At 49.0% G+C, this 22,439-nt stretch overlaps 8 protein-coding genes across 8 annotated transcripts; 3 read left to right on the forward strand and 5 right to left on the reverse strand.

Moving 5' to 3' along the window:
• Positions 1-101: 101 nt before the first annotated feature.
• Positions 102-737, reverse strand: LTR84_012157 (uncharacterized protein; the record flags this gene model as incomplete). Its single annotated transcript, XM_064855681.1, has 1 exon — positions 102-737. One exon carries the CDS (start codon positions 735-737, stop codon positions 102-104), a length of 636 nt encoding a protein of 211 aa, XP_064708341.1.
• Positions 738-1,961: 1,224 nt separating this feature from the next.
• Positions 1,962-2,975, forward strand: LTR84_012158 (uncharacterized protein; the record flags this gene model as incomplete). The annotated part of the gene is made up of 2 exons (XM_064855682.1): positions 1,962-2,308; positions 2,369-2,975. 2 exons carry the CDS (start codon positions 1,962-1,964, stop codon positions 2,973-2,975), a joined length of 954 nt encoding a protein of 317 aa, XP_064708342.1.
• Positions 2,976-3,952: 977 nt separating this feature from the next.
• Positions 3,953-6,726, reverse strand: LTR84_012159 (uncharacterized protein; the record flags this gene model as incomplete). Its single annotated transcript, XM_064855683.1, has 5 exons — positions 3,953-4,562; positions 5,635-5,759; positions 5,824-6,482; positions 6,537-6,586; positions 6,671-6,726. The coding sequence occupies 5 exons, from the start codon at positions 6,724-6,726 to the stop codon at positions 3,953-3,955; spliced, it is 1,500 nt and encodes a 499-aa protein (XP_064708343.1).
• A 1,039-nt stretch (positions 6,727-7,765) lies between these two features.
• On the forward strand, positions 7,766-10,678 carry LTR84_012160 (uncharacterized protein; the record flags this gene model as incomplete). Its single annotated transcript, XM_064855684.1, has 4 exons — positions 7,766-7,826; positions 7,923-8,173; positions 8,232-10,484; positions 10,544-10,678. The coding sequence occupies 4 exons, from the start codon at positions 7,766-7,768 to the stop codon at positions 10,676-10,678; spliced, it is 2,700 nt and encodes an 899-aa protein (XP_064708344.1).
• Positions 10,679-11,210: 532 nt separating this feature from the next.
• LTR84_012161 (uncharacterized protein) lies at positions 11,211-12,926 on the reverse strand (the record flags this gene model as incomplete). Its single annotated transcript, XM_064855685.1, has 1 exon — positions 11,211-12,926. The coding sequence occupies one exon, from the start codon at positions 12,924-12,926 to the stop codon at positions 11,211-11,213; it is 1,716 nt and encodes a 571-aa protein (XP_064708345.1).
• Positions 12,927-13,840: 914 nt separating this feature from the next.
• Positions 13,841-16,097, forward strand: LTR84_012162 (uncharacterized protein; the record flags this gene model as incomplete). The annotated part of the gene is made up of 3 exons (XM_064855686.1): positions 13,841-14,067; positions 14,118-14,145; positions 14,208-16,097. The coding sequence occupies 3 exons, from the start codon at positions 13,841-13,843 to the stop codon at positions 16,095-16,097; spliced, it is 2,145 nt and encodes a 714-aa protein (XP_064708346.1).
• Positions 16,098-16,367: 270 nt separating this feature from the next.
• On the reverse strand, positions 16,368-18,543 carry LTR84_012163 (uncharacterized protein; the record flags this gene model as incomplete). Its single annotated transcript, XM_064855687.1, has 8 exons — positions 16,368-16,900; positions 16,964-17,162; positions 17,224-17,491; positions 17,555-17,644; positions 17,697-17,821; positions 17,895-18,056; positions 18,121-18,179; positions 18,228-18,543. 8 exons carry the CDS (start codon positions 18,541-18,543, stop codon positions 16,368-16,370), a joined length of 1,752 nt encoding a protein of 583 aa, XP_064708347.1.
• Positions 18,544-19,210: 667 nt separating this feature from the next.
• On the reverse strand, positions 19,211-21,322 carry LTR84_012164 (uncharacterized protein; the record flags this gene model as incomplete). The annotated part of the gene is made up of 1 exon (XM_064855688.1): positions 19,211-21,322. The coding sequence occupies one exon, from the start codon at positions 21,320-21,322 to the stop codon at positions 19,211-19,213; it is 2,112 nt and encodes a 703-aa protein (XP_064708348.1).
• Between the last annotated feature and the right edge of the window lie 1,117 nt (positions 21,323-22,439).

The raw sequence follows: 22,439 nt of genomic DNA on the forward strand, positions 1-22,439 counted from the left end.
AGGAGCTAGTTCATCAACTAGAACCAAAAGTGCTGTGGCAAAAACAAGTCGCGTCCCATGCTTGACATGGGTCTTTATTCGACAATGGTGTCGTGTCTTCATCATAACTCCTTTTTGGTCACCTGTTCTTGAGTCTCCTCATTCCCCTTGATGGTCCATCCATTCAGATATCCGGTGCCAGCAGTCAAATAGGTAGCAAAGCCGAGCCAGGTAATGTATGGTACCAAACAATAAGCTGCTGTCTGATCGACCTTGCTCCAAATAAAAGACAGGTAGCCGACTGAGCCTGTCAAGGCCACGATGTCCAATAATGCTTCAATAGGTCTTCCCATCCCAAAGAATAGCGGCATCCATATGATGTTCAATCCTAGCTGGATAGTATATAAGGTTGCACCCCTTCGAGTGTTCTCTACCACAGTCGGATTCAAACTAGCCATTCCGGTGGTCCAAGCTCGATTGGCAGCATATCCCATCAAGAGATATAATGTGGTCCAGGCAGGAGCGAAAACCCACGGAGGTGGTCTGAAAGGAGGCTGTCTCAGTGCAAGATATTGTTCTTCTGTGCTGCGGAACGTTCCTCGCTCTTTTGCAGCTTTGTCGGAAAGCTTTTTGGGCCTCAATCTTCCTGGCTGTGATACTAAGCCCGACCCAAGACCCAAACCCAAGGGGAGCAGGATAGAGATTGGAGTGTTTGAGAAGATTGACGCCGGTAGCGTCAGACCTGGAACGTAGGCCATAGTACCTGAGGTAGACAGCGTAATGTTGGACGAGGTACGAGGATTGAATGTCGTGGTGGATATACTACCTAGGTAGCAATGGCAACGTACCTGGCGGTGTCCGTGTTTACAACTCTTTCCAAACACCTCAGTTGTATGCGTCTGGGGAACTTGGCTGACGACTTTTCGCTAAACTTTCCACTTTGAGAAAGACGCGACTCTCCCCGCGCCGCGCCTTCGTTGGACCAACTTGAAGTGGCGGGGGGGAGCATATCTTACTCCTCCTCATACTCCTTAGGCTTCCAGTCATCCTGTCATGATATGATCTCGCATCTCAGTACCTCGTACTCTATGATTGCTGTCCTAGGCCCATAGTTTAGTTCTGTATAATAATGGAGCACTATCAACGTGATGCTCTTGATGGTCCAACTGAACTTAGTACATCCCCCACTTATTCTCTGTTATCCGCATAAGAAGAGTCACACTCGAGTGGTCTAATTTCTAGCAGCTTTCAGCACGAGAAACCCGGGAGCGCAATGTTACTGATCAATCTCGGAGACACCCGATAAGCCTATATCAGGGGTCTACATCAACAAAGAGGCAATACAGGCACATATAGGTAAGATGAATGAACATTCGCACGACCTGGTAATTCCAGCCGTCCGAGAATAACAGACACAAAATGAGTACCCCTATTCCATATCTTGAGGTTACACTTGTGGCTATCTTGGCGGCTATCATCTACTGTTACTATTTTCAAGCACTTCATACTCAGGAACGAGGGCCTCTATATCTGAATTCATATTTATGGTCAATAAATGCTGCTGAATCCGGGCAAAGTGGACCCCACTGCCAGCCTCGAATCCTACTTGAGTTGTAGGCATGCCTGCGTTCGGCGTCCAACTTTGCAGGTCGCGAGTCTTGCACCGCCTTCGGTCCTCAGGCCATCAATACAGTCTAATTGGAGTGTGGTTGACCGTGTGGTATTTCTGGCTGCTGTCAGTATGCTTAATTGGAATCATGTTGACGAAGAAGATCCGCCACCAGAGCATCCAATGTGTACCGAGGTCGCCTTCGTTTCTCCTGGGTCCAAGATGGAGAGCCTATCCATGGCTGTTGCTATATACCCTCGTTAGCACAACCAAATAATCCCCGTCATCCACACCCTCATACCTTTCTTTTCTTCACAACTGATGGTGAATGTTTTCCTGAACCCTTCTACCTCGGAGTCATCTTCAGAATCAGATGTCTAGCTTGCTAAAGCTAGGTGGGAGACTCGGGAAAGGTGTAGGGAAAGGCGGTGGAAGTTCAAGTGTTGGAGCTGGTGCCGCTGCAGTGAGGGACCAGTTGAGTAAAGGAGATGATGCGAAGAAAGCGGCAGACGCCAAAAAAGCTGCGGACGATGCAAAAGCGGCCGCAGAGAAGAAAGTTGCTGCTGATGCCAAAGTTGCCGAAGAAAAGAAAATTGCCGATGATGCCAGAGCGGCTGAGGAAAAGAAAACTGCCGATGAGGCTAAGGCAAAGGGGGCCGAGGAGAAGAAAGCGGCGGATGCAAGGGCAGCTGAGGAGGCTCAACAGGCTCAACAAGCAAGGTAATTGCCCCTCTATCATTATTCAGCTCTTGACACCTTCACTAAAACACACCGTCGCAGGCAGGGAGAAAGACAAGCACAAGTTGAACAAGGTCTCACGATAAGTAATCAAGTTCTCGATATGTATCAGATGCACCAACCAGGGCCTCAGCAGCAACAAGATCCTAAGGACACCAACACCTTCCCAGAAGGGGAGGCTTTTCCAGCAGAAGAAGACCTTTACTCAGAAGACTATCCCAATCCAGAAGAAGACCCCTACTCAGAAGAACAGGAACTTGAAAGCGCACAGCAAATCTACCCTGAAGACGAAGGCTTCACAGATGAACAAGAGCTGGGAACCGCACAACAATACTACTCTGAGGATGGAACATCGTTCCCAAGAGAAGACCTCCAGAGTACACAGCAGCTTTACTATGGGTATGGAACTTTCCCAGAAGAACAAGAGCTAGAACACGCACAGCAGTTTTATCCGGAAGATGAGCCCATGACAGGGGAGCTAGATCCAGAAAGCACAGATCAGTACTACGATGACTATACACAACAACAGGTATTGCCAGAGGACGGCCAGGTACCGCTTCCTGGTACCCAGCTTGGCGATGCACAACAAGCGAGTATATACGACTATCCTTCCACAATCGATGATGAATATAATACCACCGTTTGGTAGCAATGGCTTGTCAAGACGATCATGACAAAAGCGCGCAAGAAGGCCAGAGGTGCCTTGGGGCTCAGATGTTCATGTAGTCGCCCAGATATACTGAAGAATGGTCTCTCTACTTTTGAAACTGCGCAAGCTCCTAGGCATCAGCTTTCCAGAAGTCGTGCGTGGCAGATCTCGTGCGGTAGAGCTTGATGTCCAACTTCCAAGACTCAAAGAGTGGAATGAATCAATTGCAAACTACTCGAGATCTCCCGAAACCCAAACCACGAATACTACTAGCTGTCTGGACCTGCTTCTGTAACGCTCCTTCCCCACATCCTCCTCCTCCCCTCCCCCGACCCACGTCTTCATTTTGATAGTCTTCGTCGTTTACAACCATAAAATGCACTATTAGACGCATATCAACGGCTTAAGATAACAGAGACAAGACGTGTCGTTCTTCCTGGTTGGGTTGTGGGTGCTTGAGGAGCTTGATACTTTATCTCAATACTACCGGGCGTTCATATCTTCTATCTCATAACCTGGCCGAGCATGAGCATGGAACAAATCGTGATGTCCGAGTTGCCATGGGGCTGAATCGGAGCGTAACATGGATGTTAGATTTAGATAAGGTTCGGATGAAAGTCCTCCTACCCATCACTGCCGTATTGCCTGATTTACTGAAGCCGCTCGGAGGAAATGATTGGAGAGAGAGGACGCTCAGATGCGGCTTCGAGTCATAGGCAAGGATTGCAGGCGGATGGGGAAATGGATCCAGGGGCTACTCGAGGCATTGCCAGAATACCGTGGTGTGAACGACCTGACAGACGTAAGGATGAGAGTAATTTATGGGAGAGCGTTTGGCTTTGCCATTTTTGGTGCTCTGTCTGAGCATTGTACACGTGTGAAAGAAAGGAGTATTGATGTATAGAAGTTTGTCCCTGCGATAATGAGGATGCTGAGCTCAGCGTAAAAAGCAAGGGAGTATTTGCAACCCCTCGCTTTCAGTACGCACCGTAGATGTGTCCTGGCATGTCCTGCATCACCTTATTTCTATTTTCATGCATGTCGGAACTTCCTGAGTGGTGGAGTGGAGCGACGGCTTCATGACTGATGCTGTGACTAGAGGCATTGCTGACAGAGCTCCACTCCAAGAGGCTCAAGGCGCTGATAGTTGAGAAGATGAGCACAAACTCCGACTTGGCTTTGATCTCAACCGAATCATGAGCCAGCAATGGTATCAGAAGGATGAATCGGAAGTGGCGTAGTGGAGGAGGATAGGGGGCAAACAACAAGACGATTAACATGGTGTTCAAGGTCCTGTCGATGTTGAGTAATATCGTCAAGAAGATGGTGGAGACGAATACAAGTGTCGCAAGGTTCTTCATTCGTGTCGTTGATGTCACGCCTTCCACAAAGTCTGGGGAGTTGTCGATCATCTCATCATCGAGAAGCCTGAAGTTCACAAGAGAGCCTCCGTCAACGCCGTATATCTTGATGCCACTCAAGCTGTTTTCCGAGGTATGCCCATGCTCCTCATCGTCGATTTCATGGATCTGGCTATTAGGACTGATGGTCTGCGGCGCAAAGATCGAATTGTAATTGTTGTAAAAACTTTGAGAATCGTAAGTTTGGTCCAGCCAATGTAACGTGGAAGCATGGCTGCCCTTTGATTGATGAGGAAAGAAGCGTGGCATGCATGCGATACTGGTCGTATTTGTGGGGTGGAGGAGTCGTGTCTGAGCGCTTGCCGTTTGATGCAATTCGTCAGGTTCGGCTGCTTGAGGGCGAGAGATGATAGAGCGGTGTCAGCGGATTCAGGATGAAGGACTGAAGTTTAGTTGAAATGGAGAGACCTTTCAGACTGCCTTGCTGTGGCGTTCAGCACTGCTTTGTGAATGCTAATGTTCGTCTCCCAAATGACAGTGGTCGATAGCAGTGACAGCCTCGTGGACCTCACCATTGACTGAGGCCGCGAGCTCCCGCGAGCTCCCGCAAGCTCCCGCGAGTTCGTAGACATAGATCTACAAGCTGCAGATTTTCTCTGGCGTGTACTTGCAATTCTCTCTTAGATATCTGCTGCATTATGGTCTGTTTTAGGAGTAATTCACGCCGAGCCTCTCATGGTTTGATGCTAAACAAACAGTACCTTTTTCATTTCCGTTCGATGTAAGAAAGAACATTAACGTGTAAAACGGAGGCCACTGTCCAGACGTCGGCCACGATTTCATTCTTGGTTGTATAAATATTTCTTTTGCGCTTTGTTCTTTCGTGACTCAGATCGGTTCGCGCACTTTCTGTAGGAGCGTAGCAATGAAGATGAGGCTGTGACAGGGGACTGATGTACCTTCATCCTTTACGCATAACACCATAACTTGCTTTGAGCCCAAAGAAACTAGACAACTAGAATAAAATACTAGTGTAGGGATCGTTATCGGAATGCTCACCAACACACAAATCTAGGTCAGCAGCAAGCAAGATGACAAACACCACCAATTGTTGAGGGCTAAAATGGTGTGATATAATGACCACAAAGGCGTTGCACGATAGCGCTGAATCCTCAAAAGTGGCTAGACCAGAAGACATTGGATGGAAGTAAAATAGAACTGTGTTGTTGTCTTATGTACAACTTTGGCTTTTTCTTTCATTCTTCTAACAACACTAAAAAGAAGCAACTCCAGCTTACATGTCCTCGGAAGCGGTAGCACCAGTAATAATTTCCACCAATTCTCCGGTAATGACTGCTTGTCGAGTTCTGTTGTACAGGATGGTGAAACGACTGATCATGTCACCAGCGTTCTTGGATGCGTTCTGTGTTGACAAGTTAGTATTTAAGCAAAAGTCCCGAGATGCACAAGTATCAACGGTCACTTACATCCATAGCATTTCTCCTGGCAGATTGTTCGCAAGCGTGACCTTCAGCAAGTGCCCAGTAAAGAGAGTTGGCAAGAGAGTATTCCCTAAGATTGGCTAGAACTTCATCATCAATCTCGAAAGCAGCGTAGTTTGGCGATTGGGTAATGGCTTCCTCGGAGAAGGCCTCAATCACCGTGGGTTCATAGCTCTGAGCATTGATAAACTTGTTGTATAGGATCTTGATGCTGGCATAGTCTTCTGGCAAAAGTACCAGTTGGTCTGCAATAGCCTGCGCATCGGCAAATGTAGGGACATCCTTTCCAATACCGACGAAACTCAGCTGGACATTTTTGGCGTTGGATCGACCAAGTTGAGCTTTGCATTTGTCACCGACGATGGCAAGATCGAGGTTGGGGTCTGCCTCAAGCATCCTTCGTGCAGCTCGAGACATGCCGGAATGAATACCACCGCAAAGGCCTTTGTCGGAGCTGGCAACCACCAAAAGGGTTTTCTTCTCTTCCAAGGGCTTGGTCTCGGCTTCCTCAAAGACCTGGTTGGAGGTTTGGCCGTATGCTCGCGATTCGGTCATTGCTCGCTGTGCACGGGTCAACTTAGTGGAGGCGACGATTTTCATGGTCTTTGTGATTTTTTCGATGTTGCGAATGGACTTGAGGCGACCTGATCCAAATTAGTTTTGATGATCTTGTATTCCAGGAGACGGGTGGTTCGTACCCTCGATTTCACGGAGAGTGGCATATCCGGCGACTTGAGGGACGGCAGATCTATCCAACGAAGTCAGTTATGTCGAGTTCAAAGATAATTGCCAGGAGAAGAGCTCTCTGCAGGGAGGTCGGAAGTAGTCTTACCTGACAACGGCCAAGTTGCCAGCCGCAAAGGCGGGTCTCACAGCTCTGGACAGCATTGTACGTAGACTTGCTGACCACGAGACCGTGAATGAGCAATACTAGAAGGAGATGAAAGCTGGAGAGGAGAGTCTGAAAGGTGGTTCAAGATTCTTGTTGCAACTATGCAGATTGGAGGTGCTGCCGACCGGAGGGAGCTGCAAAGACGCTAGACCTAGAATAGACTACGGCCGCCCAGAACTTCACTCACTGTCATGTGACTCTATATCACGTGGCTATAGGAGAGTTGGTCTCTCTGGGTAGGAACGAGTTCTTGACAATGTTTATCTCCTGCGCTGTTCAAACATCAATTGAGATATGCACAGAGCGATCAACACACGGTAATCATCTCAACGGAGGGAACAATGGGTGTCTTTGCCTAATGTGGGAAGCCAAAGCACAGAACGGCTAAGAATCTGTGTGCACCGCGTTCGAGGTTAGTCCCAACGCCCCTCGAACCCCAAATGGAAGGGTAACGCACAGAGACCGACTCGCGCTGGTTAGGTGCCTCATTCATGCTCAGGGTCGCTATTGTTGATACCCGGGCTTCACGGCAACTCATTTCACCCTCTGTTTCGCCGTACAATTGCATTACTTGATTGTCCTGTTCGGTACAAGCATAGCAAAGGGACCGCCCGATCCATCGGAACTCAGGACTCAATCGCAGACTGACTGCACTTGAACCTCATTAGCAGTCTGCCACCGAGGTGGGCCTCTCTCACCAGGCACTCAGGCTCAGAGTCTCTTGAACTTTGACCCTCTTCACCCTCGCCTTCCTCCTTCAAAAAGCCTTTCTTCTTCCTCCTCCTTCTCTTAATTCTTTACAGCACCCTTTCCGAATCTCTTCTTTTTTCCTTTGTCTGCACCCTTGCTCATTCTTCTCGCGACCCTTTACTTCACCCTCACCCACAAAACCTTCACAACCTCCCACTCTCCTGCGACGAATTCGCCAACATTCCGTGCCGCGTTACCGTCTGGACGTTTCTACGAACTTCACCTTCAAAACACCTGCTCCCCATTCGCGCCAGAGCACTCACTTCCCTGAGTGGTACGCGCATCATGTCTTCAGACGATGACATGCCTCTTGCTGGGTCAAGGAGACCCAACGGCAAACCTACAGGTATGGCTGAGACATCCCTACCCGCACACCAAAGACAAATAAACTCGGCTGTTAATGTTTTTGATGATTCACTTATCTAACTCCACATTGTCATAGCTCCCTCACCGTTGTCCTCCGCCAAGATTCCTTCCAAACTCGACGCGACCATGGATCGACAAATTCCTACCAATGGTACGGTGCTACCCGGCATCTCCATGGCTAATGGCATTGTCGAGGAGAAGGACGACACCAAAATGACCGATGTTAATGGCAGCCTCACCAATGGAGCAGCAAAGCGCAAAGTTCGCGAAAGTCTTGCAAGACCATCGTATGCTGATGCTGAAAGCAGCGATGATGACCAGCCATTGGTAACAGACCCCAATATCGTCCTGTTCAAGACTCCCTACTTACATTTGTTCGTAACAGATCAAAAAAAGAAAAGTTTCAACAGCTATCGATTCGGACTCTGATGATGCACCTCTGGTCTCCAAGGCAAAGCCAAATGGAACGATAGTCAGCAGACCTCCTAGAGCTAGTGCAGCACAGATTGGCGAAACATCTGATTCAGATGTACCACTAAACCAAAAACTGGTCAAACAGAAACAAAAGATTGAAAAGGCAGCTGAGAACGAGGCCAAACAAATCAGAAAGGATGAGAAGAAAGAGGCAACCAAGCCGTCGAAGAAGGTCGCACCACCACCAAAAAAGATCAAGAAGTCCGAGTCAAGCGATGATGATAAGCCTCTTGCGAAACGAGCCCCTGCTGCAACCTCCAAGAAGGCTAAAGTCGCATCCTCAGCCCCTGCAAAGAAACCAAAGGCTACGAAAAAGGAGGAATCTGCCGATCCAGACGATCAGGATGAAGAAGAAGAGGTGAAATGGTGGGAGGATCCAACTAAAGGCGATGGCACGAACAAGTGGGAAACTCTCCAGCACTATGGTGTTGTCTTCCCTCCTCCTTATGAGCCTCTTCCCAAGAATGTCCGACTTAAGTACGATGGCGTTCCTGTCAAGCTCCACCCAGATGCAGAAGAAGTCGCAGGCTTCTTCGGCAGCATGCTCAATTCCACCCACAATGTGGAGAACCCCACATTCCAGAAGAACTTCTTCGATGATTTCAAAGATATCCTGAAGAAGACTGGTGGAGCGACTGATCGAAATGGAGAAAAGGTCCAGATCAAAGAGTTCTCCAAATGTGACTTTCGACCCATCTTTGAGCACTACGACGCTCAAAGAGCTGCCAAAAAACTTTTACCAGCCGCCGAGAGGAAAGCGCTCAAGGCCGAAAAAGACGAAGCAGAAGCTCAATACATGTACTGCATCTGGGATGGTAAGAAGCAGAAAGTCGGCAACTTTCGTGTTGAACCTCCAGGATTGTTTCGTGGACGTGGTGACCATCCCAAGACTGGCCGTGTCAAAACCCGGGTTCAGCCTGAACAGATCACGATCAATATTGGAAAGGAAGCCACAGTTCCACCTCCACCAGAAGGCCATAAGTGGAAAGAGATCAAGCACGACAAGACGGGAACCTGGCTGGTCATGTGGCAAGAAAACATCAACGGCAACTATAAATATGTCATGCTTGCAGCCAATTCCGACATCAAAGGCCAGAGCGACTACAAAAAATTTGAGAAAGCTCGCGAACTCAAGAAACACATTGACCGCATTCGAAAGGACTACAGGAAGGATCTCAAATCCGAGTTGATGGCCGATCGACAAAAGGCTACAGCTATGTATCTGATTGATCAATTCGCTCTTCGTGCTGGTAATGAGAAAGGGGAAGATGAGGCCGATACCGTGGGATGTTGTTCGTTGAAATTCGAGCATATCACGTTACGAGCACCAGCTACTGTCATTTTCGACTTTTTGGGTAAAGACAGTATTCGATTTCACGAAGAGTTTGAAGTCGATCCACAAGTCTTCAAGAATCTCAAGATATTCAAGAAGGCCCCAAAGAGCGAAGGTGACGACATCTTTGATCGACTAACTACTACCCAGCTGAACAATCACCTGAAGAACTACATGCCTGGCCTCACTGCTAAAGTCTTCCGTACTTATAATGCCTCCTTCACCATGTCCCGGCTTTTGACCGAGATGAAATCTGAAGGAACAATTGCCGAGAAGATCAAGGACTACAATGACGCCAATCGAAAGGTTGCCATTCTCTGCAACCACAAACGCACAGTAGCGGCGGGACATGCAAATCAAATGGAGAAACTCGGAGACAGATTGAAGGGCCTCAAATATCAGCAATGGCGTGTCAAACAGATGATGATTGATGTTGATCCCAAAATCAAGAAGAAGAAGGGAGCAGAATATTTTCAACTTCCAGACGACATTGATGAAGCTTGGATCCTGGAGCATCAAGCCTATTTGGTCGAAGAACAGAGAACGAAGATTACCAAGAAATTTGAGAAGGAGAACGAGAAACTCAAAGCAGAAGGTGAGAAGGAGATGAAGCACAAGGAACTCGAAGAACGTCTTGATGCTGCCAAAGATCTTGAAAAGAAGTTCAAGAAGGAGAACAAGACGAAGAAGATCGAAGCGGAGGGCAAATCTCCATCGATTGAGAAGCTGGATGAAAATGTGAAGAAGTTTGATGCCCGAATTGCTACCATGTCTCTGCAAGCTGAAGACAAGGAGAACAATAAAGAGGTGGCCCTGGGCACTTCCAAAATCGTGAGTCCGATCAACAAACATTTCAATGCTTGAAACATTACTAATATGGTATCTTCCAGAACTACATTGATCCCCGCCTCACAGTGGTCTTTTCCAAGAAGTTCAACGTACCACTCGAGCGATTCTTCTCCAAGACTCTGCGTGAGAAGTTCGAGTGGGCAATCCAATCTGTTGACGAGAACTGGACTTTCTAACGCGGTCACCGAGCTTCGACCAGACATTAAATCAACACCTTGAAATGATGAGCTGAACCCCACGATCAAGGATTAGAATCCACTTCTACTCGTTTGCTTACTTCAGCTACGTTAACCAGAGCCGAGCTGAAAGCCGACACTCAGTCAATTGACACTCGTTGATGGCACGTCTCCGCGCCTTTTGCTGCAGATGACGAAGCAGAAGAACTTTCAGAGTATAACTTCGCAATCACATAGCGTCAGTATAAATATTCTTAGAATCAAAAGAAGTTTTACCTGATAGTTTTCTTTCCCCATTCTTGGTTTTCTTTGCCGCGAGAGCGAGGCAATCTACTGTCTCGAAGCAACTTTTTTTGGCATCTACATCGTAGCTAATGACCCTAGTATACAGGCGACAGTGCAAAGTATGGGATAGAGTGGAGTACCGCGGTTCTATACATGATCTCACGCAACAAGCAACCTCCCAGTTCGAACTCCACAAAATGGCTCAATGCTACCGAAATCTTCGTCTCCGCATAGTATTTCACCTCACTCACGCCTTCTCGCCCGCTGCCTCGGTGCCATCTGCATCAGCGAGAGCTTGCGGGTCTTTCTTCTGTGTCTGGCGCTTACTTTTATCCTTGACGCTCTTCCATTCCACAGCCAACGCGCCGAAGATCATTACACACGCCAGACCGGTCACGAGGTAAAACAAATCTCGCAACGCAGCATTGTATGCGACGAGAACGTTCGGCAGTAGCTCGGCCGGTACCATATCCCTCAGATCCGTGGCGCCCACCTTTGCCACGGAAATGAGATCGATGCCAGCTACACTTGCCAAGTTGCTCACGAGCGCCGACTGGAAGATGTTGTTGCCGACACAGATGAAGACCGCGCCCCCGAGGACTTGGCAGAACATCATCAGTGATGCGCCGATAGCGACGTCCTTGCGCGGAAGCGCGGTCTGGGCTGCGACCGAGGGCTGCTGTGCTCCAAAACCGATTCCCAGACCCGCGAGAGCCTGGTATCCAATCAGTGTACCTCCCGGGGTGGAGGGTGTGATTGTTGAGATCAAGCCCGCACCGATCGGAGTCAACACCGATGACAGTATCAACCATTGAGTATAGTATCCGAGTTTTTTCGTCAGGATCCCAGTGGAAAGTGACGAAACGACTATCCCAATCACCATTGGCAAGATTAGAATTCCGGATCTGATCGGGGAGGATCCTTTGATGGCTTGGAACCAGATTGGCAAATAAAACAGCAACGTTTGCAGAGTTGCACCACTGAAGAAGGAGAACCAAGCCCCAGCAAGAACGGTACGGTTCCGGAAAATATGGCTAGGAAGCAGAGCTGCATCTCCTCTCCACTTCTGGACGATGGTGAACATGATGAACAGGAGTCCAGAGAAGACCAGGGGAATAACGACACGGAAATTCGACCAGCTATACTCCAAGCCTCCCCACTGAAGTGCCAGAAGTAAGCAGACCACAGAAGAGGGCAAGAACGTCGCTCCCAGAAGATCGATTCGCTTTACTTTCTCTCTGTACGTTTCTGGCTTCCGCTCAAGCATCTTTGATGGTATCTGCAGAAAGAGGATCAACAGAGCAAAGACGATTCCGCCGCAAGGAAGATTAATCCAAAAGCACCACCGCCACCCCGGACCAGAAGTGAAGGCCCCTCCAACCAGTGGTCCAATTGCGCAGGCGATCCCAAAGACCATGCCAATCAGTCCCATGAGCTGAGGCCGCTTATGCAGTGGAACAACGTAAACGATTATGATGATGGCACCCTGCAAAAGACAAGCCTGGCCCAAACCTGCAATTGCACGACCGACGATTAATGATTTCGAATTTGGGGCTCCGCCGCATACTGCTGAACCGAGTTCAAAGACGATAAGGGATGCAAGATATACCCATTTTGGATTGAATAGCGTGTATAACTTGCCACCGACCATCATGAATGAGCATGAAGTCAAGAGGTAAGCTGAACCGTACCAGCCGACGTCCCCCAAAGAATGAAATTGGTCGGTGATGCTGGGCACAGCGACTCCAATGATGAGGCGGTCCAAAGCAATGAGGAAAGAGGTTAGGAAAAGTGGAATCATGATGGCAATGGTCCTGCGTGTTGGGGGATACGCCGCCGTTGTGTCTGGGAGCTCATTGTTGTCATCGGTCTTTTCGTTATCGAGTTGACTTTCTAGGTGAGGGGCTCCTGGTTGGGTTTCGGGGTTGTCACCATGTTCTTGACTGGGGCGAGCCTGTGACATGGTCTCGAATGATCAAGATCTGAGGTAGCCTGAGTTGTTCTCTACAGGCTGTAGTAGCAGCATCGTGCCATCGATGGAATAGCGATCTCCAGGTTTTATATTCCAGTGCAAACATTGTTCCACGCTTTCCTGGACTATGGCCTCTGTGCGAAATCTCTCCATTCTGAGTTGTGTGATGATTGCTTGTGACATCCGCCAATAGAGATAGGGATAATCAAGTAACTGATGAAGGAGATGATGAAGCCTGGCCCACTCCGAAATCTCGAGCTGGAAAAATGATCAAAGACTCGCGCTTTTCCAATAGTCGCATTTTGCACCCAGAGCTCATTTCTCCGCTGCTGTTGAAGATCACCTTCAATGGGTTAGCGATGGATGCTCTGAGCCACTCAATGTCGGTCGATGATGGGCACTGAGACTATTTAATCAAGGGGGCCTCGTGATGCGAAACGTCTCTAATTTCGGAACCCGACAACGGTTCTTAAACTTCCGACGACGTCAACTTCAACATCCTCAATGAAACCCCAAGATTAGGCACTCACACAGGCTGAAATGTGCATATGTCATCGACTCGGACTCGAGGTTGGTGCTGTCCTCAGGCGGAACATTGGTAAAGATGGCCAAAGCCCGCCGAATTTGTTTTCAGTCCGACCTTCGCCATTTTCCGTGGTTTTTCGCGCATGATTTAGCCGACGTCGCATGTGTACTCGGGAATATATCACATCATGGATAAGGTGCCATTATCTTCCGGGGGCACGCCAGTGAGGTCCTGTGTCGGTTGCTCGGGTCGGAAAGTCAAATGCGATCGCCAACGCCCGTGCAGTAATTGCATCAAGCGCAAAGTCGCGTGTATCTCCCCCGAAGCTAGACGTCCCAGGAAAGCCAGATACAGGGAGCATGATCCGCAAGAACGCCTCATGCTTCTCGAAGCCGCACTTAGAAGGCAAGGTATCAGCCAGTCAGAAGCGCTTCAGGACATCCTTGGTCCTGATTATCAAAAATCCACTTCGGTGGTACCTTCCACTACAACTGGAGATGCCCAGCCTCTGACACCTGCATCAGTTGGCACTGAAAATTTAAGGTCTATGACTACAACACAACTTGTACGGAAGGCGGACACGGGACAATTCAGATTTGTTGATAAGTAAGCGTGCATTGGGTCATCGGCATGGTTCTCTGCTGACACTTTAGCAGTAGCTTATGGTCACGCGTTGTGGAGGAGGTATGCTAACGTCACCCCTTATGAAAGGCGTTACTCTTCGATGCTAACCGGTATAACACTAGATCCACGATTTCGACCAAGCTCGTGAAGAAAAGTCTACTTCTGAGGAAGACTATGAGGAAGACTCAGAAGACGACTGCGCATTTGTGCTAGGGACAGTACCGACAAATCTAAGTAATCCGTTGCCACATCCAGATCCTGAACGCCTAGTCCAACTGTGGCAGATTTTTGTTGATAATGTTGATCCCCTCACAAAGGTTGTCCATGTCCACACGATAGAACCTGCTATCATCAAAGCCTCTAGAGACGTCAACAGTGTACCAAAGGCTTTTGAGGCACTCCTCTTCGCGATCTACACCGCGGCTGTTATGTCACTGAAGGACACCGATTGTCGAAGACAGCTTGGTCAGTCTCGCAAATCACTCCTGGGGGTCTATAGCTCTGCCACAAGAACAGCCTTGTCACGAGTTCGATTCATGAATACCAGCAATATCGTTGTCTTACAAGCTCTGGTACTCTACCTCATGGCAGTGCGGGAAATATATGAGCCGCGGTTGATATGGGTACTGACCGGGGTCGCTATCAGGATTGCTGAAGGGATGGGTCTGCAGTGCGATGGAACATCACTTGGGCTACCGCCATTCGAGACAGAAATTCGACGACGGATATGGTGGCAAGTTAAGATGCACGATTTCCGAACGGCTGAGCTTGCTGGTGTCAAGAAATTTCAGGGAATGTCAGCAGGAATCAACCCGCCAAAGACACTAACCAATATGAACGACGACGAGTTCCATCCTGGGATGACGATTCCGTTGGTAGATTCCAACGAACCGACGGATATGGTCTTCTGCGTTCTGCGTTCTGAGCTCGGGAATTTCGCCGCTGCCCATGCTCAAAAGTTTATGGTTAACAATGGCAATATTGGCTTGTGGAACGACTACATACCTGCAAGAGACGCTGAGGAAAAAGATGCCGCCGTCCAGAGCCTCAAAGAGATATTCGATTTGAAATACCTTCGATATTGTGATCCTTCACAGCCGTTGCAGCTGATGACGTTACTCTTTGCTCGGTCGGCGATCCATGTTGGACATTTCGTTTCCCATCATCCTCGGCGGTGGGTCACGCTTGAAGCGATACCGCAATCAGAGCAAGATTATGTGTGGGATTTGAGCATCAAACTTCTCAATATTCACGATATGATGCAATCGGACCGGCGACTGAAGGGGTTTTCGTGGTACGCATCTTACTACACACAATGGCATGCTTTCATTCATGTACTCGACACGCTGCGTGCGAAGCCTACAATGAAGGGTGCAGATCACGCGTGGCAACTTGTAGAAGCCACTTATGAGAATAATCCAACCTGGATCTCGAACATTAAGAGGCCAATATATGTTGCAGTTGGCAACCTTTGTCTGAAGGCTTTCATTGCTCGGGAGGCCGCCCTTGCCAAGGATGGTGGTAACCCACCTGCTGCACCACATTTTATCATGGAACTTCGCCATCACCGAGAGGCAGCGAAAAGTAAGCGGGGATCAAACGATAGGAAAAGAAGCAATCCAGGTCCGAACGTCGTGCATGAACCTCCGAATCTGGAAAACGCAATTCCGACCGTGAACGCCAACGACACATCCCACGCTCAACCACCCGTGACTCAACAGCATCCATCACTACAGCCAAACTACCAATTAGAGCAGGTGAACGAGATGGCTAATGACAGTGACACCTTCTGGTACGGCGGTGGTCACGAGGACAGAATGCCAACCCACTTCGACGATCCTACGATGATGATGATGAGTATGGACTACATATTTGCTCCAGATCAAGACTATCAGGATCCAAATAATGCCGGACAAGGAGTCAACTGGTCACAGTGGGATGCGTGGCTCGCCGACTCTGGTATGACTTTGCCGAATGCGAGTTTCGGTATGGATTTCAATGGGACTGATTGAACAGGGGTTTGTTCGGAATCAGGCTGTTATTCCATGTTAACATTATCTAACATCGAATTCGGTAATCTTGTAGTGGAAGGATTTGATCATTTGAGTTGACTGGCAGTACTTGAACGGATGGTATTGAAATGCTTCTCCCCATATAACCACCATCAGCCGGACTAGGTACGTGGTATTAAGAAGACCATGGCTCGTGGGTAGCTTTGGCCGGTGAAACCTTTGTAACAATGAGGCGAATAGCCCTTAGTACAATACATATCCCTCCTCGCCTTACATGTTATAAACCCCTGGTGCCGGCAAGCCAACCATGCGCTCCTGGTCATTACCAAACATGAACATGGGAGTATGAGTCCTCTTCTCAGCACCCTCACTTGCCTTCTCGACCTCACCGAAGTCAAACTTCTGCTCGGCCAACAGATCATAGATGGCGCGTGCATAGCTCGGCTTGATCTTGAACTGCTGCGCCAGATACAAGACCTGGATCTTGGGGTCGCTGACGTGGCCCAGCATAACGGCGGTGTTGCTGTGCAGGTGGTCGCGCTGGGACTGGGTCATGACGCGCTCGTACAGCACGCGCGGCTGGTCGTACTCCGAGTCCTTGCCCTCGTGGAAGAAGTGCGATTTGCGCGACACGATCGGGTCCGCGACCCGGTATGGTGCGTTGGCCGTGTCCGGGCGGAACTTGCTCATCGGCGTGTACGAATTCGGCGCGTAGTCTGGGTTGCCCCCGTGGTTGGCGTCGATGCGCACCGTGCCGTCGAAGTTGAGGCTGGACATTGATGACGCCATGAATGGGCAGTTTACTGTGTGGTTGGGGTTAATTAGTTTTCACGTGGTTTGACGGTGTGACTTTGGAGCTTATTTACCTGGGATTTGATGGTAGTTGGTGGTGCCGAGGCGGTGGTACTGGGCGTCGCGATAGAAGAACATTCTGAACTGGAGGAGAGTGTCCGGACTGTCCTCGATGCCGGGCACCATGGAGCCTGGAGAGAAGGCGGCCTGGTCGACGTCACGGTGGTAGTTCTCTGGGTTCTTGTTGAGATGAAGTTTGCCGAATTCTTGCATCTGTTGAGCATGGCATATCAGTAACAGTTCCGGAAGCTATCAGGCGAAAGGGACAACCTACCGGGAACTGATCTCTGGGCCAGACCTTAGTCACATCGAAAGGATCGAATCCCAACTTCAATGGATCCGCCTCTTCAGGCTCCATGACTTGCACACACGCAGTGTACGTGATCGGGTCACCTCGCTCGACACCTTCCCAAAGTTGTTGCTTAGAATAGTCCGGGTTGATGCCACCCAGCTCGACGGCTTGTTGACGAGTGAGCTGCTTCTGACCCTTGTCTGCCAGGAAATGGTACTTGATGTAGACGAACTTGCCCTCTTTGTTGACCCTGCGACGAGACAAGTCAGACTTGGGGGAGGAGTGATTTGAAGATGACAAGGTCTTCGCTTACCATTTGAAGGTATGGCACCCATATCCATGATTGGAGTGCCAGCCATCTGGTGTTCCATGGTCACTGAAGAACATCATTCCAGCGTGGTTACTATGAGGATCATCAGTATCGGAACCCATGCAGGGGCGTATGCTAAACTTACGCCTCGGGAGTATGGGCCAACAAATCGAAGGTCGCATTGTAGTCGAGGAGAAAGTTATCTGGTCTTCGTCCTTGGCTGCGTATGACATCGGGTCCCTGAATTGGATCACGACAGAAGAAGACCGGCTGATTATTCGTTAGCCATCGGTCGACACCAATGCTACTTAGCTGTGGGTAAAGAGGGGATTCTTGAACTCACGAAATTGAGACCGACGATGTCGTAGTTTCCCTCGCCGGTGTAGAACTTGATAGCAAAGCCTCGAGGGTTTCTGGCCGTATCCGGGAATTCTCGTCCGAGGGTGACGGTTGAGTATCGGAGGAAAATAGGTGTCTTGACACCCGAGCTTCGGAGAAAATGCGCCTGTTCCAGACGTTATAAATGATCTTGGACGTCGACATTCGCTCGTTGCTTGAGCTTTTCTTACCTTGGTCAAATGAGAAACATCCTTAGTTGTCTCGAAGTATCCAAAGGCACCGCTTCCACCTGATGACGCTCAATACTGGAAAGCTTTCGAGGACTGGTGGAACTTACAAGGATGGACCATTCTTTCAAGCAACTTGTGGCGATTGAAGGCTTGCTGCTTCTGCATGAGGAAAATGTCGCTCACAACGGGAATCCCGCCAATGGTTTTGCTGTGGTCTGGGGCCGGCCATGGGATCCCGTCGTTGTTGGTGTGATAAGGAGCATCATCTTGTTGTCTGTTGGCAGATGACACACCAGTGATCTTTGCCGCTAGGGAAGCAGGGCCATCATTAAGTCCCTGGAAAACAGTCGCTCTCTGCATAGGCCGTGGGTCAGCCCCGGCGGCGCCCGCGACCTCTTGAATAGCTTGAATGGGGTGTGACATGATGTTGCTCATGGGATCCACTTGCGGCTGGGTTCACTATATCTAGCGAAATAGTTCTGAATGTCGAGGGATTGCAATAAACGATCAAAGCTAATTCCAGTGCAAATTGTCCTTCGAGAGACCACAACAGCTTCTTAAGAAGCATTCTGAGCAAGTCCGGAAAAGAGCTTCATGCCTGTCTATGTGCGGGTCGTTGATTCCGCCATGACTCAATGGTAATGTTGTTCCCCGTCAGGAACAACTGCCGTCCAGTGGTAGATGAAGGAGACTGAACGAGTACACTCCGCATTCTTGATACCATACACGGTCAACAACACAAAGCATCATCCATGCAGCGATCTTCTCAAAGAAGAAGTCACCTCCATCTTTGGTGGAGCAAGCATTCTCTAATTGACAATCGATAGGGGAAGGCGGAAAAGGATTTCGAGAAGTCCGCGAATCATAATGAGGCTGTTCATCATCTTCTGATCATGACAGGTTCCGGATGTGAGAACCATAGATGTGCGGATCATTTTACCGAACTTGCACACCCCAGTATTCTCGGCTGGAGTGACCATCCGACAACTGAGGTCCGTATACCGATTAAGACAACGTTTAAAAAAATTAATGCGTAGTGTGACAATCATCTAATTATTAATTGTATAGTCGTAAGTATGTTGACATGAGATCAAGCGTAAATTACACCACGTTTTGGTGGTCGTAAATATTCGGGTGGTGCAATCGCCAGATACCTGGTGCCTTGGCCTTCATGCACCGCATTTTGGAACCCATCTCTGCCTGAGAGACTATGGTCCGATTCATCGGCTACTTCACCCAGCCTAACCTCCACATCTTTCAAGATCTTGGCTCTCACCAACCCGTCAAGGGTACTTCCTCCCTTGGCAGTGTCGAAAAATCTCGAGTCTCTTGTGAATGTGGAGCAATAGCTCAGGATGTCCGGTATCGTGGTGTTGAACGCGCAGTAAATGCTGACCAGGGCGGCGGTGAACATGACTGCTATTCCAACGCAGTAGACGGTCAGCCACGCCCACGAACAGATATAAACCGGATGTCCTTCCACATAAAAGGCCGTGAGATTCTGATAATTCAACAGATATTGCATCGTGTCTGCCGACACCTGGCTCCCAAGAACCCAGCTGTTGGCCAGTTGGCCGAGCCGTTGCGAAAATTCTTCAGCGGTGACGTTGGAATAATCGGCATAATCTCTACCATTGCCACTTAAAATGAACGGTGCGGTCGTGTTCTGCAGATAGTATTCACTGAGGGAGGAGTAACCTGAGCTTGTCAACGGATCGGTCGCCAGGATCCATCGTTGAGCCATCGAACTAAAGGTTGAGGCAAAGCTAAAAGTGGTAACAGTTGAGGGTGCGTGTTTCTTGGGAGACTCGCGCTGCGCCAGCACAGCGCACTTTGGAATTTGTGCGTCCTCTACAGAAGAGCAGCTCACATTTGACTCAATGTAAATCTGGTTGATCTTACACCGAGCTTGCCACGGTCCATGTGGAGTCTGCCATAGCAATGTGCCTTGTGGGATGTTGGCATCCGAGCTGTTGACCAGTTGTTCCGGGTAACCATAAAAATAGTTGTTGCTCACAAACTGGTCCATAGCGACTTGCCAAGATGGAGGAATTCCGGTATCATCGGCGGAGGCTGTAGTGTTGGGACCGAAGAAGGTACCGTTTGCGATCTCTGTCATGTTCAACCCTATTTCGATCAGCGTCTCGTTCTTTGGTTTCTCGCAGTCCAATTTCATGTATGTGGTCTCAACCACGAAGCTAGAATTGCGGTTCGCTAACGAGATAATGGGAAGTCCAACGAGCGAAGAGTAGGAGCCCTCAGTAAGGTTGGCATTTGAAAGATCCTGCCACCCGTTTGCATCCTTCTCAACATCGGTTCGGAGCCAAGGAATCTTGGGATTTCCATACAAATCCATGGAGCCGGCCTTGAGACTTGAAGGTCCAAGTACCGAACTGACGTAACTGGGTTTCAGTGCTGTCATCAAGGACGAAACACCTGAGACAGAGTCGAAAATGTTATTTGTCGTCGTGTCAACATGGCTAACCAAGGACGAGTTTGTCGTGTAAAGAGTTCCTGTACCGATAAGTCGCAAAGACGCCTGAGATCCAAGGGGAGAAAATGCCCATGTAAAGAAAAGGACAAATGCCGTGATGTTGACTGCGCGAAAGGCGACCATGGTTGTTAGAGCAGCAAAGACGGTTCGGCTCTGCATGATCTGCTCTAGATGACCGAGGCGAATTCCATTCTGCAGCCGCCATGTTGCCAATCGCTTCAAAGTCGAGCCTAGTACAGCGGCAAACAGAATGGTGAATAGCGTGGAGGCGGTCGCTGTGGCCTGCTTTATGAAATTCGACCTCGAGTCGGTCACCTGCACATGGTGGTATTTGGCCATGGCCACAGCAAGCCATAGAAAAGGTACCGTCACAAGTACAGTAAAAGAACAGAGTAATATTTCAATAAGTAAGTCCGCACCGAATTTACCAATGCGTCCTGGCGATAAGTCCTTTTTGGTAGGTTGTAGTCGATCCTCGGCGAATTGTTGGATGTTTTGTGGAATGTGTTGCGAAAAGCGAATGTGATCAGGCTCGTCTGCCCCATGAATAGGATTGTAAGCGGTGGAAGCCCGCTTTCGGTTAAGTGAGCCTAGTGACGTGAAAGACGGTCGACTTTTGTGCGAGAGTCCCTCATATTTGTATGGGGTTGTATGATACGCAGAACTGTATGGACTTATGAGTTCGACTGGCTCTTGGGTGTGAGACATCAGGGCATAAATTCGACATCCATGCCATGAGGAAAACGCGCCACGAGAAAGAACCGAAGAACAATCACAGAGATGAATGAAATTGAACAAGAGAGAAGAATGGACGTGAAACTAAGGAGTAACTAGACTCGGGGTCGGAGGTCAATGATTCGAACTTCGAGGCACTTAGGCCAACGACTTGAACAACAATGCCACTTTCCTCTGGTGTTAGACTTTGCAGGTACAACACGAAAGGTTCTAGCGGTGATACAAAGACACACTGTGCATTCACTCACCAGGGTGTGCCAGCATTAAAGTGCTCGCCTAAAGGGGGCGGAAGCTTGGACGAAGTCTTTTGGCTGGTTGAATGTCGATCAACCTGAAACCTGGGCTTGACGGTCCTTGGTGGAGCCTTGTCGTGGCCATGTTGAGAAAACTCTGTACGAAGTCACGGTACAAGGCAACGGGTTCTCTGACTGGGAATTTCTTTACCTACCAAGGCAGTTACCTACTAGGTAGGTACCTAGGTACCTAACATAGGTGCTACGGGTAAGCACAATCCCTTGTACTCCACTCCGCTTACCTAGGTCCCTCGTACGCTCACATGTGTACCCGGAACTCCAGGCTTGCTCTGACGCGAAAAAGGGGCCGTGGGCGGACTGCCTTGTGATTGCTTTGCTTATCTTAGATCTAAGCCTCGTCCTCCCTCCCTGGGGAGCCTCTGCTTAGCTACAAGTACGCCGTGCTCATCTCATCTCAGCATTCCGCTCCGTCGGTCCACATGTGACACTCAAGTTATTCTGTGTCGCCCGATGTCGTTCACTGCTGACTTGGTTTTACAGCTTTTATGAATCCGACGCTTGAGTTTACTCTACAGACTGTTCATATACTTCTTGTGCTGCTCTTCTATTTTGCGTTTTTGGTTTGTTTACACTTGGATAAAGATAAAAAGCAAGAAAGAAGTCATGTGCGCTGAGAATAAATATTCCTGAGTATGCGGTGGATTTTGGTCCTTTGCGTTTGAGAGTTGATATTGTCACTGATTTGTATAGACTTCCGTTGAGCGTTGACCATAGAACACTCCCCACGCTTCAAGGTTCCATCACGCGCCTTCGGAGCTCATCCGATTCCAAGGGCT

This window comes from Exophiala bonariae, assembly GCF_035927105.1.
Source record: "Exophiala bonariae strain CCFEE 5792 chromosome Unknown scaffold_7, whole genome shotgun sequence".
In the NCBI taxonomy this organism is placed as follows: domain Eukaryota; kingdom Fungi; phylum Ascomycota; class Eurotiomycetes; order Chaetothyriales; family Herpotrichiellaceae; genus Exophiala; species Exophiala bonariae.